The 18,765-nt window shown below is 44.3% G+C and overlaps 1 protein-coding gene across 4 annotated transcripts in view; it reads left to right on the plus strand.

Moving 5' to 3' along the window:
• Positions 1–8,444: 8,444 nt before the first annotated feature.
• Positions 8,445–18,765, plus strand: part of LOC5667574 (uncharacterized) — a 42,487-nt gene continuing 32,166 nt past the window's right edge. The window contains exons 1-3 of one of the 4 annotated variants that reach the window (XM_061651215.1): positions 8,445–8,994; positions 9,521–9,793; positions 17,639–18,549. In XM_061651215.1, coding sequence (XP_061507199.1) covers positions 18,489–18,549 — 61 coding nt within the window. In that variant the 5' untranslated portion in view covers positions 8,445–8,994; positions 9,521–9,793; positions 17,639–18,488. The remainder of the gene's footprint in view (positions 8,995–9,520; positions 9,794–17,638; positions 18,550–18,765) is intronic. The other 3 variants (XM_061651216.1, XM_061651214.1, XM_061651217.1) reach the window with 3 other exon arrangements.

The following is an 18,765-nucleotide window of genomic DNA, read 5'->3' on the forward strand; positions in this document are numbered from 1 at the left end:
TAAATACTGCCTCCTCAGTACCTGGTTTCCCGTCTCCACCTCGTCTCAAAAAACCAGCCAGCTTCACCCAAAAAGGTGCTTTCTCGTGACGGACCATAAGCCATAAATCTTCGAAATCGATTTCCTTCCGCGTTCCGTAGACAGTAAATTTTGAAAAGCCGGACTTCTTCCAACTCTCCGTACCGTACTATCTCAATCGTGTGCGACTCTTGCTAGGGCGCCCTGCTTATGCCTCAGCGAGCGTAGCGTCAGTCTCGGTCTCCCCGGGGCCGAAGACGGTACAACCTTCGATGATACCATCGCAATTGTCACAAATCTGTATTATTTGTCCACCTTTGTTGCCGGTCGGCTGCCGGATTCTGGGGCCCGGGCCCGAACGTGCGCAAAACCCCGGTCCGGCATCCACACCGGGGAGTGCGTCGGGAAGAATAACGAACGAATTTTACGATCAATATAATTTCAAGCCGATCATCCAATTATGTAAATTGAAGTCGTAAAAGAAAGGAGAAAAGCCGTAAACTGCATCATCATTCTCCATCCGAGCGTACACCACACCCCACACGGGCGGTCGGCTTTTGTTGAGCTCTGCCTTTCAGCAGAATCTTGGCGCTGGCAGCCGGATTCTTGCCGCTGACGAAAGCCGCGCCAAGAATCTAACCATTGCACTGCTCTGTGCAAACTGTGGAACTGGCTGAAATGGTTAGGGTCTGCTTGCCGTTTATCGGAAGCTAGTATGCCAGCACTGGTTGCTTTCCTGCCGTCTGTAAGCTGCTGGGAAATGGAGGGCTTTTCAGGATAGACATATTTATCTGCACGTCAACCAAGCGCACTGAGCCAGTTTCAAATGACCGTTAACGTGTTTAGAAATGGACGATTAAGGAAGTAGATCGATCGCACCAAATTGTCATCGGAACTATCGCTTGTTACCAGACAGTATAAGTTCAACTCTGCACATCCACCTCAACCGAAGGTCAAAGGTCAGTATAGTAATAACATTGCTCAATTGCTCAGGGCTTCAACCGAATCATTACACCGATGAGACCTTTTTGCAACTGTTACGACTTCCGTTTTCCATTGCACTATACGAATGTTTCTTTCGGTCACTGCGGGCTCGACACTATGACAAATGGTGTTCCGGTCACCACCGCTACCCACCGGGCCAGCGCGAAAAACTGTGAGGAAATCGGTAGGAAATATTTACAAATTGGATTACGAGTACATAATTCACATTTTGTCACCCTTTTCGAACCGGCCCCATAAATAACAGTGTTCGACATGGGTGGCGAACCTGTTCCGCGATCCCCCGCACTGCCTCGCCCGGGTGCACCGGGTTTGCTACGCTCTCTACGCCCTGTGCCGTTCGGTGGGGTGCACTGATGGAAAGCGACTTTTCTGCATGAACTGCAAACAAGATCAGTGCGAGTCGGGCTGCACGGTCCGGCCAGCTGTCAGGCTTGTGCAAACATATGCTCTGACGAGTGTGGGCACGCTCTATAGCAACAGCTCTATAGCCGGCCGTCCCCTTCCCGGGTTTGCCCGGTGTGCCGTAAGTCACTGGCAAAACGAACGTTGACGTTGTTGAGTTTACAATGTGATTATCAGCTTTTAAGTTCAGTACGCTCTGCCCTGCGATACGGTGGGGGCGAGAATCTCGCGCGCGGGAGGATGTTTATGTGTGGGTACTCTTCTGCCCTGTTGGGTGAGCGTTATTTCCTGCCCTGTCACCGTCTCACTTCACGGTGGGTTTACCCTCAACCAGTGTGTTTTTCTGAGCCGTGACGTTCCACAACACCCAAAGTCCATAGATTATGGGTTCGAACGGAACGGGACCGTATCCTTTGCAAAGTTCTTCTACCCAACGCGTTGAAGGTGGAGGTTGTGGCAGGACCTTTCTTCACCGTATGAAGACTGACACCATAAACCTCAAACCTTTCAGCCGGGTTGGCATAAATCATCATTGAAACACAACTGCCCCGAACTAAGCGCAAGATTTGTGGCAAACTTGCCCGCACGGTGGGGACTTCGCAGCGACTTTGGTATGAATGTGAGGTTAAAACTTTCGCCATATCGTTTGGAGTAAGTTGTAGGTTGTCCCATCCCAAGGCCGGGTAAATCATAATATATGCTCACTGCTTGTTTCATCGTGCCTTGATGTATGTGGTGATCCTTTTTATGTATAGAAAAATTGTCTACTATACTCATAATCCAAATCCAATTAGCATGCATGTCTGTACAAGCTTATACCAATGTTATCAAATCCCCCAAAATATATGTTTTTTTTTGTTTCAATTTTTAACTAAACTATTAAAAGCTTATTTTAACCTACAACTCCAGAAACTGCACCATGCATGCTTCATTCACGGCAGCACCTTTTTTACCCACCCACGGCGTGTGGTAGTGATTTAAAAGGTCTCACAAATTCGATTTCACGTCTGCCAACTGTAGCAGCAGCGTTTGAGCGTGCCGAGTGAATATCGTAGCCCGTAGTTCCTCTACCTCGCAGCATAGCCGTGAGTGAAGGAGAGCAAAACTTGTCGCCATTAGATTTGGCCCGTTGCCCAGAAGACGGAACGGAAACTTAAAATTCCACGCAAGCATCCAGCAAAACGATGCACGGGCCCGCCGCGATGGCACGCCTTAAGTGACGTTTAATTCGGGACGGTTTGCGGGATCAGATAGGTTGAACGAGTTGGCAGCCAGGATTGTCTCGGTGGATGATGATAGGAGTTGCTTTTTTTCGAAGATCGCTTCCTATTCTCGACGATGCATTCAATTTTATCTGCTTCTATAAGAAACTTTACAGCTTGTTAACCTCAATCCAGTGGAGTGTGTGCGAAAAAGATAAACTAATTCGTTCCTTGTGCAAAGCGTTGTGTTTTATATGCTGAATATGTAGTGTTTTTAAACAACAAAACTAAATCGTTCATTTTGTGTATGGGAGGTAGCTTGTTGTTCCACAAATTCACATGCCTAATTATTTTTACCTTAGAAGAATGGGTTTAAAACAACACACGCCCCGGGTGATACTAATGACTCTATTGGTGCCACAAATTTATGACCAATTTTGCTTGTTCCTGCTAACCAAACCAAACGCAAATACACAAGCACACACGGACGTGCATGGTGAAAATTTATAGCTTCATTTTGCCAGCGGCACGCTTGAATGGGTTGCAGTGCTAACAGCTCTATTCTTATCCACTGTCACCGATTGTGCGCAGACACACACACTGCACTGCAAGAGTGCACCCAGTGTACAGGCTCCGATTAAGGCTAAACCATACAGCAATGGCACGACCGAAGGGTGCGTGCGAGAAGTGTGTTTAAATAAAACAACGCAAAATATTTCACAAAACAGCGTTCAGCCGCCTTGTTTGACGTTCGGTGCGGCAAACCTACAAACTGCTAGCTGACTGGGGCCAACCACTTTAATGGTGAGCTGAAATTAAGCGCATGAATGGTGTGACTAAACTAATAAAACAAACAATTACACACGCTGCACACGCTAGGATCGTACCATGTACCCCCCTCCCCCCCCCCCCCCCCCCACCCCATCGGTTTACGATAGCAAATAAAGAAGCTGTTTTGTGTGTACGGTACCATGTTGGGCACTAACCCGAGGAGACGAGACTTAATGCCATGTGCGGGGCTGAGGAACGGTAGAAACGCCCAACACACCCAACGTCCCGCGCACATGATAAGTCTGCCTTTCATTGTCTGATAAATTGGTTTTTGATACCGGCTAAGCGCTTGTTGCAATCGGCACCAGTCGTGAATCAATTTTCACCCCCCAAAAAGGGTACGTCGTGTTACGGCTGTGAATGGGCCACCATTTGCTTGCAGTAAATTAATTTGCTCAGCAAGTTAGCCGTGTAATTGAGGTTACTGGCTTCACTTTTCGCTGCCAAAGATGTGGTACAATTAATTAAACGCACCTTGTCAAGGTGTTGTTTTTGTATTATTTCAATGTGTTTTAGATTCAAAATCAATTAAAAATTTCATTTTTGGACGATGTTTTCGAACAAAGGACCAACGAAGCAAACCTTTTGACGCAGCCAACATTTTGCATTCAAATCGCCCCGAAGCGCCTACCGCCTCCGGGGAAATCGACAACAGTTTCCAACTTTTTTATCGATTCAATTCCGAGCAGCATTATTAAGCCCCGGCCACTCCTTTCGTCTCATCAACCGGTAGCAAACAATAAAGCAATCCGTTTCCATCTCTGATTGGCGTTGAAAAACTTCTTCAATCATGTCGCCGCACCGGTCTCGACAGTGTGCTAGCCCAAAAAGATGTAGGTCGAATTGATTGATTAGACTTTCTGATTATTTCCGGCCGTCGAATTTTCGCCTACAGCTTAGCCGGCTTTGCCAAACGGCCGTTCGCTTACAATTTTCGAAGCTTTCCACTACCCCTTTTAGTAGAATCAATATTTAATCGAGTGCCAAAGCAGACGGCAGGCTTATTGGCTTAAGAATTTCCTCAGTAAGGTACAGAGAAAGTTCACACCGGTTTCTGCCCTCCTCTTACCTTTAGGACGACGTACAATTCAATCATATCGAAGGCTAGCAATCAACAACCAGTTGATTCGAGACAATGCAAAGATTTGGCACCGTGCGTCATTCAGCGGGATGGAGCGCTCGAGGGTCACATTAACGATCGATGCATCGTGATTTGGATGATTGGCAGGATAACTTTCTTACCTGCGCGAACTGTGTACAACGTGGCGACGTACAAACAATGTGCCAAAATTAGTGCTGTGCTATCCTATTTACCGGAAGGAATAAAAGCATAATTAAAAATATAATAAATACGAAAAACTAAACTTCACCAATTTATAGATCGACTTTCTAGTTAAAGAAATACCAGCCTCTTTCACACAAAGCCATCAATATCAAGGCCTTAAAAAACTAACGTTTTCAAACGCAAATATGAAACATTAAATACCAGTTTTATTAAACGTTAACAACCCAACCTGATAAAAAAGCTATCAAATTGTTCTATCGCAATAGAACAGAGCGCAACTTTGTTGCTAACACCATCTAGTGTGAAAATAGCAACTCTCATAAAAGTATATGACAGATCGACATTATGCCGAAAAGCTCCTTTCCTTGCAGCGAAAGCTTATAGAACGAAGCTTTCATGTTTCCCTCGAAACAGCTTTCGAATGAAACACATTTCCTGGTAAGATTCTGTGATTGCATAGCATTTGACTTTACGGAAGGTTTCAACAATTGTAAATATTGTACAGGGTTTCAACGTTGCTTATTGTATTTTGTTGTTTTCATGTTATTATTGATTTTGTATATACTTATACACGGACAACTGATAAACAAATTGCTATAGTTCTTTTAAACAAAGCATGTGCATGTAAAATATTCACAAGATGATTACTACGTACACTGTTCCATTGTACATAGAATGGGTTAACGTATTTGTACGATCAATACTTTAAACCAAATACCATCACGATTGTTCTCCACTTTCGTTTCCCCTGAACAACTCAATGACCGCAAACCAAGTTTTCAATGTCAAGAACAGCCGAAGCACTTTAATGCAATTATCTACCGTTGCTTTCATCTAATACAATGTTTGTTTCAGTCATTTCAGTACGTAAATGGATTGGGTGAAACATGATTGTTTTGATTTTATGTCTGGATATTTTCATTCCATTCTTGTCCTGTATTTAGGGATGATGAGGTTTATGAAAATAAAACAACGTCACATTAAAAACATTTTTTCTTTATACATTTATTGAAATATCATCATCTTATTACTACTAAGAAAAACGAATATTACTTATTTTTCACTTTATAGTGTTATAAGCACTTCTTATGTCATACTTGATAAATTAAACGACCTGCCAAACGCTTTGCTTCTCATGAACGACTAGTAACAGATGACTTTAAACACGAAATTTCAAGCAATATTCCTTCTTGTTATCCAAAATCTTTCTCCTTTGACATACCCCAAGCTGTGCTGTCAATCATGCTAAGCCTATCAAATAGGATAAGGAGAGTAAAATCCCAATAAGGGAAGACTATAAGTGCTTTGAATGAAAAGCTAGCGGGAAGTTGGCGGAAAAAAACCGTACTCACACCAGTGTGTCATGTTGCTGGTGATATTCCTTACGCGAGCGCTCCCAAACACAGATGAAGTGATAATGAAAATGATTCAACAGTGGCACTGAAGTGAGGCTAATAAATTTGCTGAACCACTTGAGCGGAGCATCTGTCTTGAACTTCAGCCCATTTCCATTGCTCAACCCAATCCAAATCGAAAAGCATGGCACTTTGCAAAGGATTACCCTCGAAAAACTTCCACCAATTAGGAATCCCCTCGCTAAAGCGACGAGCAAAACGTCAACCAAGTGAATACAAACAAAACAGATCTCTGTCCGGTGCGCTAATGGAAAGTTCATAAACTTCTTGGCGCCAGAGGTAAAAGTACTACCTTTAGCCGATTTCCACGAAACTAACTCAATCGACGGGATTCTATCGTGGCCAGTAGGTGTGTTTGAATGGGATGAAACAGGTAGCTGTTTTCCTTTCTTTTTCTCTTCATCAGCAACGCAAAATAGAAGAGCTAAATAAGAATGGTTTTAACAAATGGCGATGTGTTTATGCTGTGTAAATGATTACCATTATCATTAGCTTGATGAACTGGTAAAATGTTTTTGCCTTTGAATTGTTTGTATTGTACGAGTGCATTTTTGATGATATTATTACAATCTTTAAGAGTACCTTCCACCTTTTTTGTCTATAGTACACTACACAGCTCTTATAGCATCGTGGAAGGAAACCCCGTCAAAAGAAAAACGTCCGCTTCAGAGATAGGAAATAACGGAAAGGATAATAGCAACGTTTCCAAAACAAGTCGCACTGTAGAGAAACGGTGAGAAAAGCAACTAAAAACAAGTAAATGATGAACAAATCGGGTATGAAGAGAGAGATGAACAGCAAATGAGAGTGTACGGAGAGTTTTAACACAAAACTGGTGGTTTAGCTGAGAACAACTATTCCCAAACAACACTCATCGCTCCAGCAAATGCAGTACTTTGTTTTACTAAAGCAATGCCTTCCCGCACAACTTTCAACTGTGCGTTACACTCAACCCGAAAGCTCCCCGCGAAGCGCTCACACTCACTGGCGAGCGCCCAAACGTGTGTGTACGCTTGCAGCAGTGTGACGTCAGTGTTATGACATATTTCCCCACGGCACATGCAAGAAGCCAGCGAACGATGCTTCCTCTCCAAGCTAAAAGCTATCTCAAGGCAGCTGTTTTCTTTTTCCTTAGCAAAAACAGCAGCAGCAAAAGTCCCCCTAATGGCTAACCAAAACAAATGTATCCCTTCAATCTGAATGGGGAAACATTTCTTCCAAAATGGTATCCAACGAAACGCTTGAAGTAAATGTTTTTTCTTTTCGGAAAAGTTTTAGCTTCTCCGTCTCTTCAAAGCGGGAGGAACGAATTTACTTGCGCCTGAACCAGGTACCAGACAGCACATCTTGGCATGTTCAAAACAACACTTTGTGTCACTTTTAGGATCAACATTTTCCGAATACCTTTTTGCAAAACGATGGTATGTCACCTTTCTTCCTTTTCACACGTGCTCTAAATTCCAGCATGACTTGTACAAGCAAAGAACCCATATGGCAAAAGCATTAAAATGTACCTTCAGCAACCAAGAGTAATTGTTCGGCTCAGCTAACATGAATCAATTCTGAAATTTCAGATTTAAATTATATTTTCTCAGATAACTGGTTATAAAACAAACCACTAAAATAAAACTAAAACATAAAAAATATACAATACAAAAAATATGCATATGACTCCATTTGGTTATTCAAACTAAAATTGATTTATTTGCCTATTAATCTCACTCAACAAGACACCGTCAACCATAAGGTCATAGGTTCGTTTAAAAACTCTTTTCAGGATGCGGTGATGTCTGTATCCCTTTCCAGCAGAGTAGCTTCATCTTTGTTTGCTTACCAATTTCACCCCCGGCGCATCGAAAACAATCCTGAATAAATAGCTCATCTTAAAATAGCGGTTCTGAAATGTTTTCTTCATCCAACCGCGTGGCACTACGCGTGCCGTATACGCTAACAAAACAACGTAACGCAATACACACACACACACCCACACAGTCACACCCCTGCTCGTGCGGGTGGAGGCTCATGACTCATGAGGCTCAGGGGAGGGGACAAAATAACTTGCCGGCAAATGTAAAATATCTAGAGTGCCTGTCCCATCGTTCCGCTGTTGTACCGGTTTTTTGTAACGCAAGTCACTCACCAGGCGCCTCCATCCCATGCCGACCGCTCGATGCGTAACGGCACGCTACTCTCACCGCTCACCGGTACGCGTATCCGCCAGCGCACTCGCTCTCAAACGCTCTCGTAGCTCTCGTCGGCATGTTTCTCTTCCGCAGCTCAGCTGACCGCAAACAAAGCATGCGGAACGCAGGGAGACGTTGCAGTATTTTGAAGTCTCGAGACCGACCGAGAAATCGGAGCAGAATGTTTCAGTTGCAAAAGTGTGCTCGTGCCAATTAGACGCGGACACGTGTGCGCGCGTACACCTTGGGTCCAGCATCGTAACGATTGCATTTGGTCGCTGCTCTACCAACACACACACCCACATTCACCCTAACACAACGGTGCGATCGATTTGTTGAGTCGTCCAGGTGAATTCTGCACCCTTCGCGGTACGATGCGTAACAACACACCAGCCGACCGACGGGGCGACCCAAAGGTGGCCATTGCCTAGCTTCCAGGTCGCTCGGCTCGGTGGTCCAGTGACGCGTATCTTGCTCCCGTTCTCGCAGGATAGCTTTCGCTATCCCTCTCTTTCTCTCTCTCTCTCTGTCGCGCGCGCACGCAACAACCCAACTCTGCAGACTGCAGATAAACCAGCAGACGGTTGGACGCCTTTCGTGCAGAGGGTTTCGCGAAAGGCACCCCACACAAAAAACGGAAAAAAGAATACCAGGTAAAGAAGTGCAACAAGAAGCAGTAGCAACAACAAACGGTGAACAAAAACCACCCTTCCACCGCAGCATAAGTTGATCCGGTAACCTCGCCTGCCCGAAGGAAAGCTCGCACCAGCGCGTACCACTGCGGTGTTTCCTCTTTATTATTTTTTTTTTGTTTTGTTTTTCCTTCTGTGAAAATTTTGGAAGCTTGTCTCCAGTGAGTTTTACCGCAGTGTGCCAGTATGGTGGCAAAGTGAAAGTAGCGGCGTGCGTGTGTCTGTTCGTCTCTGCGATGTTTGTGTGCGACGCGAGGCTTATATGCCGACGGCTGCGATTGATGATGCGGTAGTGACCAGTTTGCTTCGTGACCCTTATTGTGTGACCCTTTTCGTGGCACGGTTCGTGAGGGTGAACGGGGGTGCCACAACAATGGTTTGGGATGTGTAACCGTTCATACGCTGTTTTCCCTCTTTTTGGCAACTTGATGCTACCCCTACCATTCGTCGCCAATAAACGTGTGTGTGCTTTTGTTTGTGCGTATAGGTAAAAGTGTTCAACCGTTCTACGATTGTCGGAAAAAGGATTTCATCCTTACAATTGATTCACAGAGGATCAGGTGATTTTAGGTGTGTTTGATTGATTAGTAGTGTGGTGTGTGTGCCGGGTGCAATGTGATGAGTGGATCCAATTAAACCGTGTGGTGCGACCGTTCAGTGCAGTTTGTGCAATGTTTATCCCGTCCGTAACGAGCAGCTTTACATAGGAATAATACAGTGCAGTTTCAAGCAGCGTACATGCTGGTTCGACATTGAAGACGTAAGTTCTACCCTTACACTGTGCCGAAAAAAACATACAAACACACAAACACCAGCAAACCAGAATCGATACGACCAGATTCAGCGAATCCTAACCCAGGGAGGCTGTAAATAAGCTTCAATGCAGCAAAGTTTAAATTTTCATCAGTTAGCTCATGTTTAAGTGCATGAGCCAGAAAGAGACGGTTGAAACAAAGGCCGAAACTTACCCGTCCTTATAATGGTGGCAAAAACATCGTTTTTATGTGTATCCGTGTGTGTATATGTATACTAATATTGATGTATTAAGCTATACATTTTACAGACACAAGGGGAATGCATTAAGGTAGAATTAATGTTATTAAATTTTCATTTTCCACGGAATAATAATCCTAAAGCAGTGCTATCACATACTGATAACTTTAATATGTGTTTTGAAAAGTTTTGAAAAGTAAAAAAGGCACCAAATTGTTTCATATTTTGTACCCACATAAATTTAATAATATCTACTCTCTGAGGGAAATTGAAAAACCTTCCACCGTGACCAGCCTCCCGTGCGGTTTCGCGACATTGATGCGATTCTACTGTTGTGTTCAAGCAGACGAAAGATCGCACATCATTCGGATGGTCTAAAAATATCACTGCTCTCTGACGGAGGCGTGGGTTTTTTTTTCTTGCTCTGTGTCAACCCATCGGCCCTCTATCGTATCAGGCGTTTCTCTTCTGTTGCGGGTTGGAACATGAGCTACAGCTCAACATTTCAGCACAATGCTCAGTCCGAAGCGGAGCATCGGTGGGTTTGACATTGAATCATCTGTACTGTGCTACTTAACGGTCTAAATTCATGTAATAAGTTTGAAACTTTTGTAATTAGTTATAAAAAGCAAATACTTTGTCCCTGTTTGACAAAATTTCAACATTTTCTTTGCGGTAAAATATGTCCCTATTAATTTACCCTAATTATTATAATGCAATCTTAAATTACGTCAAATGTGTTCGTATCAGCATCCAGCAGCTAGTTGCCGTTAAAGCCACCGGAGTGAATATCGCTCGGTACGGTCGATTCGTTCCCGAAGCGTTGTTGCAACAGACGCCACTCATCAGTTTCCGGTTGTTTTTGCTTCCGGTTCCCACATAATGACGCTACCCCGAAGGACTCTTTACTACCTTTGCCATGTGACCGGCTGCACAATGATCCATTATGGTGCGGCACGTCGGAACCGACTGCATGGCCGCCCCACACTGGGGCTTGTTTTCAGTCCTGGTCCATCGGATCCCCCACCGATTCCTGCAGGGATTGGACAAAATGTTGTGTGCTTGTTTTCCATCCATCACCCATCTAGACGTTTCCCGAAATTACCATGTGCAGTAACATTTCACCGTATCACACCCCTGAAACCGCTTGCAGCAGGGCATTCTCGGTACACAATAGCACGTGCGGCTGAAGTAAGCTACCGAAAAGAGTATCTTTAACACGTTGCACAATGCGGCTTTGTTATCGTCAGGTGCCGAAATCTGGAGAAAAGTTATTGCAATGGAACTTTACTTGATCGCATCGAGGAAAATTCGTTCGAAATGATACATTACAATGCACGACCCGGATCTTTTCAGCTTTTGAACATTATTAAATATTTCGAGCACTATTGGTTCAGTTTTTCCCACTTCAACTCCATTCTTTTATCACACATATCGACTGTCCATCACCATCCCGACGATAGCTGCCTATCGTGCCTTATACGCGCTCAATCTTTCATATTATCACTTGAGTGGTTTATGGCTCACTACTTCAAACGGCAGGCTAACATAACTAATCAATTTCGTGATTTTCTACAGCCCGCCACCATCAAACACGAAAGCCTAGTCACGCGAAAACCTGCCGCCCTGTGGAAAACGGAAAAGCCCGTTAAACTATGATCGCAACTTGATTGCAAGGTAGCATGGTGTACACACATTTTGCGTCTGATACCGATGGCAGGGAGGGATTTTTCGCTTACAAGGCTTTCTACGAGCAATATATTTTTACTACGAACTACACTAAAAAGCTTTATCCACAAACATTAGCTTTACTCTATAAAAAAATTCTTGGATTTGAAACACCTAAGAGCTCTTTGAAATGTTTACTTAAAACTGGTTATGGTACCATAAAAGGTTACGCGAATAATAAAAGTCCCTTACTACATTGCAGTTTGTGCTGTAATTCAAACCCCTGGACGGGACACAATACTTGTAATTACGACTGCTCGATAATTATCTTGAAAATGCCCGCCAAACAACGCTGTTAAACCCAACATTTTCCCACTTGCTATCGACCCACCGGTCAGACAATTATCGGCGCAATAGCACAGCACCCTTCTGCACTGGGAAGCCCAGCAAAACACGTGATTAGTATAATTATAGGCAGCAAAAAACGGCTCCATGCGTCCAAACGGCAATGCAAAGCTGCGTCAATGTTCATTTACCTTGCAATTGGATTGTACCCGTAAACACTCAAATCGAAACCCCTTCATCTAAATGAACCCAACCCTACCCGTCAGTACGTCTGCTAGCTAATGAACGCTAAGACCGTTCTCTCTCCCACGGGAGGATCGTTTTTTTTCTCTTACAGATCAGATGGAAAACCATTCCCACGCACCGCAGTGTCATATTTGCATGTTCCCTTATTCCCGCTTCGCTTTCGTTGATGAATTCCAACACCGCGCCGCTTCAAAACCGAACCGGGGTGTTAAGATCAACAACACCCATCCATCCACCCATCGGTTGGAGTCACACGGGGGTAAAATGGTACGACCCACTCACTCGATGGCAACGCGCCGTACCCTACGGGGGGGCAACTCATGAATTCCTGGTCCCATTCCATAGCGCGCCCGGTGTGCCCGTGAACGCGTGAATGCAGAACTGCCGACTCATGAATCCTAATTTACATTGCGGTTCGTTGAGTTTTGCATTAATTTTCATTAGCAATGAGGGAAAGTTTTTAAATTCGATTTATTTCATAATCTTTTTTTCCTCTTCCTTGAATCGCCATTATTTGTTGAACGGTCGAGGTCGACCATCACGCGTACTTGGGCAGTTAGCTTGGCAGGGTGGGTGGGTGCTTAAAGGTACATTCACGCTCAGGTATAAGCGACAAAGAGGTGCTGTGTGAGGTTTTCGATCGTTTAGAATAGATTTTTCTATGGTTTTCACGGGGCTCATAAATATTTCATACCTAGTTAGCGCTGTGTTTGTTATGAATAAGCCTAGTTGTCATTGTGCAAGCCATTGTACAATTACCGAGGACGCAAGAGCAGAATTTTCATATCAATGCGTATCTGATGTTTCTCTCAAAACAGTTTGCACATTTTCACGAACTGTTATGGGATGGCTATGACACTCAACCGCTTTACGATTCGTATTTAGACGAGCACTTCCGATCTTCCTTAACATAACTCCTTGACATACCATTTTACCGAGCCGGGTTGTTAGTTTACAAAACGTTTTGTTTACGCTGTAGCCTCTCCGCCCGTGAAACGAAACAAAATATCAAACACTCTCGGCAGCTCGCAAACAGAACCGATCACACTACACAATAAGCCAACCGGTACACACCCCTGACGGTCTGACACGGTTTTTTGATGTATTTTTAGCAGCTGCCGACATTTTCGTCGTAACCTTGCTGGGCGCGTCCAAGCCAAATGTGCGATTTTTGTCTTTTCGTAGCGTTGGCAATGCTTGCCTTTAGCGAGTTTCACTCTCAGCTGGTGCATCTCAAAGGTTAGGCCGAAAAGGCACTCGGCTACGCTAATTGCTCTGTTTCCATCGACTTCGAAACAACATCATCAGCATCATCATCATCAGCCCAGTGCCAGGGCAGTGTGTGACGAAGCTGCCAAAAATAATATCTGCCTGCAACAAAATGATGGATGGGCGACTCCCCTCAAGCAACACAATAAACAAACAACACGAACGCTGTGAAGAGCGTGTTTATATATATGTGTGTGTGTATGGCTTTGTAAATATGGTAGAAAGAAGAATCGTGAATTTTCGTTTGCTGCTTTTAAGTTTGATCTTATTTTTCTCATCACCTTCCCTGATTCATTCGCTCTACCAATAGTCATCACACCGCGCACGGTCTTCGTTGGTAGCACTTCCGTAGAACAGCGTAAAGGTGCCTTCGAGGCTTCGACGATCCAGCTCACTGTTTCAGTTTCACTTCAAAAACCAATTCTGATCAAGTGCAAGCAAGTGTTTTCTTTTGTACGGTTGACTGGCGATGCTAAATTACTCAGCCACTGGAGGAAACTGAGTGCTTTTAGCTCGCTTTTGAGATACATTCGTTTGTCCTTTGTAATGGAATGGCAAAGGTAAAGCAATCTTTTGTGTCTTAATTATTAAACGCAAGAGCTTGTGTTTCTCTATATTGCTGTTACTCTGGTGCAGAGTAACCTAAAACAAAATCCAAGGTTTTAGGTTTTTTATTTAAACGAGTCAAATATTTGCTGTCACGAGGTACACTTAAACTTAGCTGATTTTGTTAGTTTTGTGACTGCAGTTTTGAATGGGACACAACCGTTAAATCGTGCTGTCAGTTTGGTTTGGTCTTTTCGGACTTTAACTGAAACTTATTATAATGTAGAAACATAACCTATATGCTAATAGTTCCGTAATATCTAAATTTTCAAATCTTTTTGCGTAGCACAAACGCACAGACCTTTGTTTTAACTATGATTCTGCGCATTTTTAGCGCTACTACTCAACGCAATTGCTTACAGAGAACCACACTCACACACACACACAAACAATATAAGTAGCAAAACTCAGCGACCATCCCCGACAGCAACTAATAAACAAATAATGCTGGTGATGAAATGCACAGCGGCCAAAAGCGGAAACGGAACAACGATCGCTTTCCATTCACTTCCGTAAACATTGCACCGCTCACCTACCCGGCACGAGTGGTGTGTTGGTGGGTGGCGAATCTTTTTGACCCTACGCCATCTACCCCACTCCCGGCCACCCTGCTGCTGCTTCTGGTTTTAATGGGAAAAGACAACGGGAACGGGAAGCTCCTCGCCCACGAAATCACCCAGGCCCAGCGTGAGCGTCAGCTTTTCCCCCAAACAATGGCGCAACGGTGCGCGCATTGTGTCACGAAAATTCGTTTACGGAATGTGTCAATTTAGTCCTGTTCTTGTCACCGTCAGCCCGCAGCCGCTGGGTGGCAATACTAAGGGCTTGTAAAGGCGAGGCCGTTTACACCGGAGGTTAAACAAAACGGTGTGGGAGAAAACAGCTTTGGATGAATTGGATGGATACTTTTGACCTTGGCTACGGTGGTGCGATCGTACCGCACTGGCAGCCGGGAAATTGTTGTTTCATTTTACGCCAGGTTTTCCTTCGTACTTTAAGATACTGTGGCAATGTTTTGTTAAGTTTTGTTATGTACTTCACGCGTATAAAGTTTCCTGTTGCGTTTTGTTATACTGTATGGAAGAGAATGATTCAGCTTATTTACCTTTTCTCAGCTTTAGTGAAAGTTATGGCACATTCAAGGGTTATTTACATTTTCAGCCATTTTTGCAGGCTTAGCGGAAGTATCCCGTACACCAGTGCCTTTCCTGTTGCATGCAGGAATTATCATAGCAATGAATTAAACACTCAAACACATCCACAAGCCTCATGGTACGCAAGAGCCGTTGGTCGTTTGCTGTCATGGATCCCACGCGGCTGACACGAACAGCAACAAACAATACCAAACAAAGGAAATGAGTAGTACAAAAGCGAAAAGAAGCCGGCAGAGCTCACCTTACAGCATGTTCTTCTTCTCGCGCGGCACACAGCCTCTTGCGGAAGGCATCAAGTGACAACACACTTTATAAATACACAATCATACCCACGCGGAACTGAGCGACATAAAAGGTGCGGAGGTATGCGACTGACTGCTGCTTGCTTTTTGCAGCAGGTTGTTTTCACACCGTGGTGGCGCAGCATCACCTTTATGCGCACCTTTGCCCAATGTTCTACTCGCTCACTTTTAATGGTCTTATGGTGAATATTTATACGTCGAAGCAAAGACTGACACAAAAATGCTCACGTACATCTCGCTCGTCTCAGCCCACAAATCGTTAGCTTTAAAATAAAATTAAAACAGCTCCCTTTTGTGCCACCCTTATAAACGACCGGCATGCTTAGACGTTCAACCTTTTTTTACTTTTGTTAATGCAAAATTGTCCCTTTTGCGAGGCGCGGTCCAGTGGTCCTGAACACCATCCTGTGCGTTTTATTGAGCCAGTGTACACGCTGTCAACGATTTATTGGATTATGTTTCAGTTTGTTTGTGCAGTAACATCGCTATGCCTGGGACGGAGGAATGTGTCCACCAACGCGTGGAACCTTTGCAGAGAAATGTCTTTAGATAATTCCTTCCGACATATTGCGATCCACCGTCAACCTGATGCCGCGAAGCCGAATTAATTAACATTCAAACGTTAAGTAAACAGCGGCGATCGTAAGCAGATACGCTACGCTACGTAATTCGATTATAAGACGCGATAAATGCGCAGAGGAAGAGGCGATCGCCCGAAGCAGGACCCAGGTGCAGCATGTTTTCGATGTAACCCCACGCCCCCCCCCCCCCCCCCCCCCCTCCTAACCGAACACACCCATTGTCAGCGTGTTGTGTTGTGTCTGGTTTGCAGTAGAGCTTGAATTTCGCATTAATTTGTTTACATCCTTCGTTTGCCCAGCATCCGGCCAGCTAGCTCGCGTCCCATTTCGGACGAAATTTGATTGCTTTGGATGATTTATTCTATTTTGTGTCGCGCACCAAACCGAACCCCGCATGGCGGCGCAGATTGGTTGGAGTCAAATTTAATGTGAAATATTTTGACGCATTTCGCCAATCCCACGGGGGAGTAGCAAAACGTCTCCCCAGAACCTCCCACCACCGCGGGCAGCCGTGTGGGATTTTGTTGTGCTTAATTTTCACTCCGCCCTTGACATTGCGCCCGACGGGGAAAACGGTTGGTGCGGTTTTTTTTAAGTTTCTTTTTCTTGAGGAGGAAGGGAAGGAAAAGCTTTAGCGAAAACGGCAGCTGACACCATTTGCCGTGGCGGCCCGCGATGGGTTGGCTCATAAATCATTTCTAATGATAAATCAACCTATAACGCGTTCGGTGCTGTGCTGCTTTTCATCGTTCGTAGTTTTTCTTTTATGGGTTTTCCTTGCGCAACGTGAGTTTGAGTTGTATGTACCATGCAATAGGCTTTTGTACAGTAAAATATTATTCCTTAATTGTTGCATTTATTGGACCATTTTAAACCAACATTCACAGTGACAAGTTACAGTTACACTGTTACACTGTGTTTTCATTTTTTTTTATTGAATCACTCTTTATAAAATGTTACTGAAATAATTTTACACGGCACAGTATTCAAACCTTAAAGCATATTCTCATCATGAAAAATACAAACGTGCCATGCCAAGAAGCAGACGTAAAAGTTGGCATTTAACGTCAACAATAATTATTGGCTATAATTCCGGAATCCACCAAACGCTATGTTAGTTCCTTTCCGTCCAAATTCTCCAATACCAAAACCAATGCAGCTCTTTCCTCATCACATTCTTTATTTTATCGACCAGTGGTGGATCCTTCTTCGACTACCAAAGGCCCTAGAAATAGTAATATATTTACAGGTTCGGCGTGTATACCAAGTTCGACTCACGGCCACTGAAGTGAAAAGACCTAAGCCATCGACCGTAGTGCCATTGGCTTAATCGAACCAACACATTCACACAAACTCACACATACACAAACACACCTACATAGTATGCCAAGAGTAGCAAAATCATGATTTCTTATTCCTCTGCCTTCAACGTTAATTTCAGATTGCCTCGACCGGAACCGCCACCAAATCAATCCATCTCCTTTATCCTCCCCCCCTGCTCGGGTGCTGCCAAAAGGGAAGAAGAGGAAACATCCGTGCTAGCTCTATCCTGGATGCATGTCGGCCGGAACGCTATCGATCGGCGGTGTGCGGTATGAATAGCGAAGCAGAAACCTCCCATATCCTTCAGAAACTGCACGGCGAGCGAGTGATGAATCTTTAAATGAAGCTGCTTTGTTTTGTCGGCGCATGTGTTCGAATTGTAGCGAAGTTTGCGAAGCGATTGAATGGCAAAATATTCATCCACTAAGGTTTGTTTGGCTGTGTGTTTGTGTGTGTGTGTATGTGTGATAGTGTTTGCAAGTGAAAAGTAAGCAAATCGGGAGGAAAAAATACACCTAGATGTGAAAGTGAAACACGGAAGTGCAACCAAATCTGTAAAGTGCGTTTAAGTATTCTGGAGGATGCTTCCCAGCTGCTTCTGCCGGATGTGCCGGATCTGCTAGTACAGTGCAGGGCGCACCTCCCCGGTAATATAAGTGGAAACCACTCGTGCAACGCCGCGTTTAATGCAAAACGGTTTCACTTAATTCGTACTACCACTTCCTCGCCGTGAGTTTGTTCCATGTTTGCGCTCTCCAAAAAAGGTGCTTCCCGGATTATCGTACCAATTTGTTCCCGTAGTTAAGGATAGTGTTGGAAATTTCGACCAAAACAAGGAAAAGAAAGCTGCTACCTGCAACGTTTCCGACCACTTGCTGTTATTTCGCCGGCTCTCCCGGCCAGTCGACACCAATTCATCGCACAACATTGATTCACCGGGTGCGAAGCGCGTAACAGCGTAGAACAGAATGAATAACAAGCTGCATCTGCTGGCCGTACCCTTGCTTAGCCTGCTCGTGGGCTATGTAGGTAAGTAATGCAGTCAAACGCCTTTGAAAAATAACTGTGTGTAACATTATTTGAGGACTCTCTCGAGCTAGTCGGTTTCTATAGGATTTGGATAGCGTATTTAGTCAACACGGTAGATACTCGAAATACCTTGATTAGGCACATACTACTCCACAGCACCGCACTAATCTAGGAAGAGCCACTTAAGGATCTATTTTTTGTCTAAGTAGATAAAAA

This window comes from Anopheles gambiae, chromosome 2 (genome assembly GCF_943734735.2).
Source record: "Anopheles gambiae chromosome 2, idAnoGambNW_F1_1, whole genome shotgun sequence".
NCBI classification, from domain to species: Eukaryota; Metazoa; Arthropoda; class Insecta; order Diptera; family Culicidae; genus Anopheles; species Anopheles gambiae.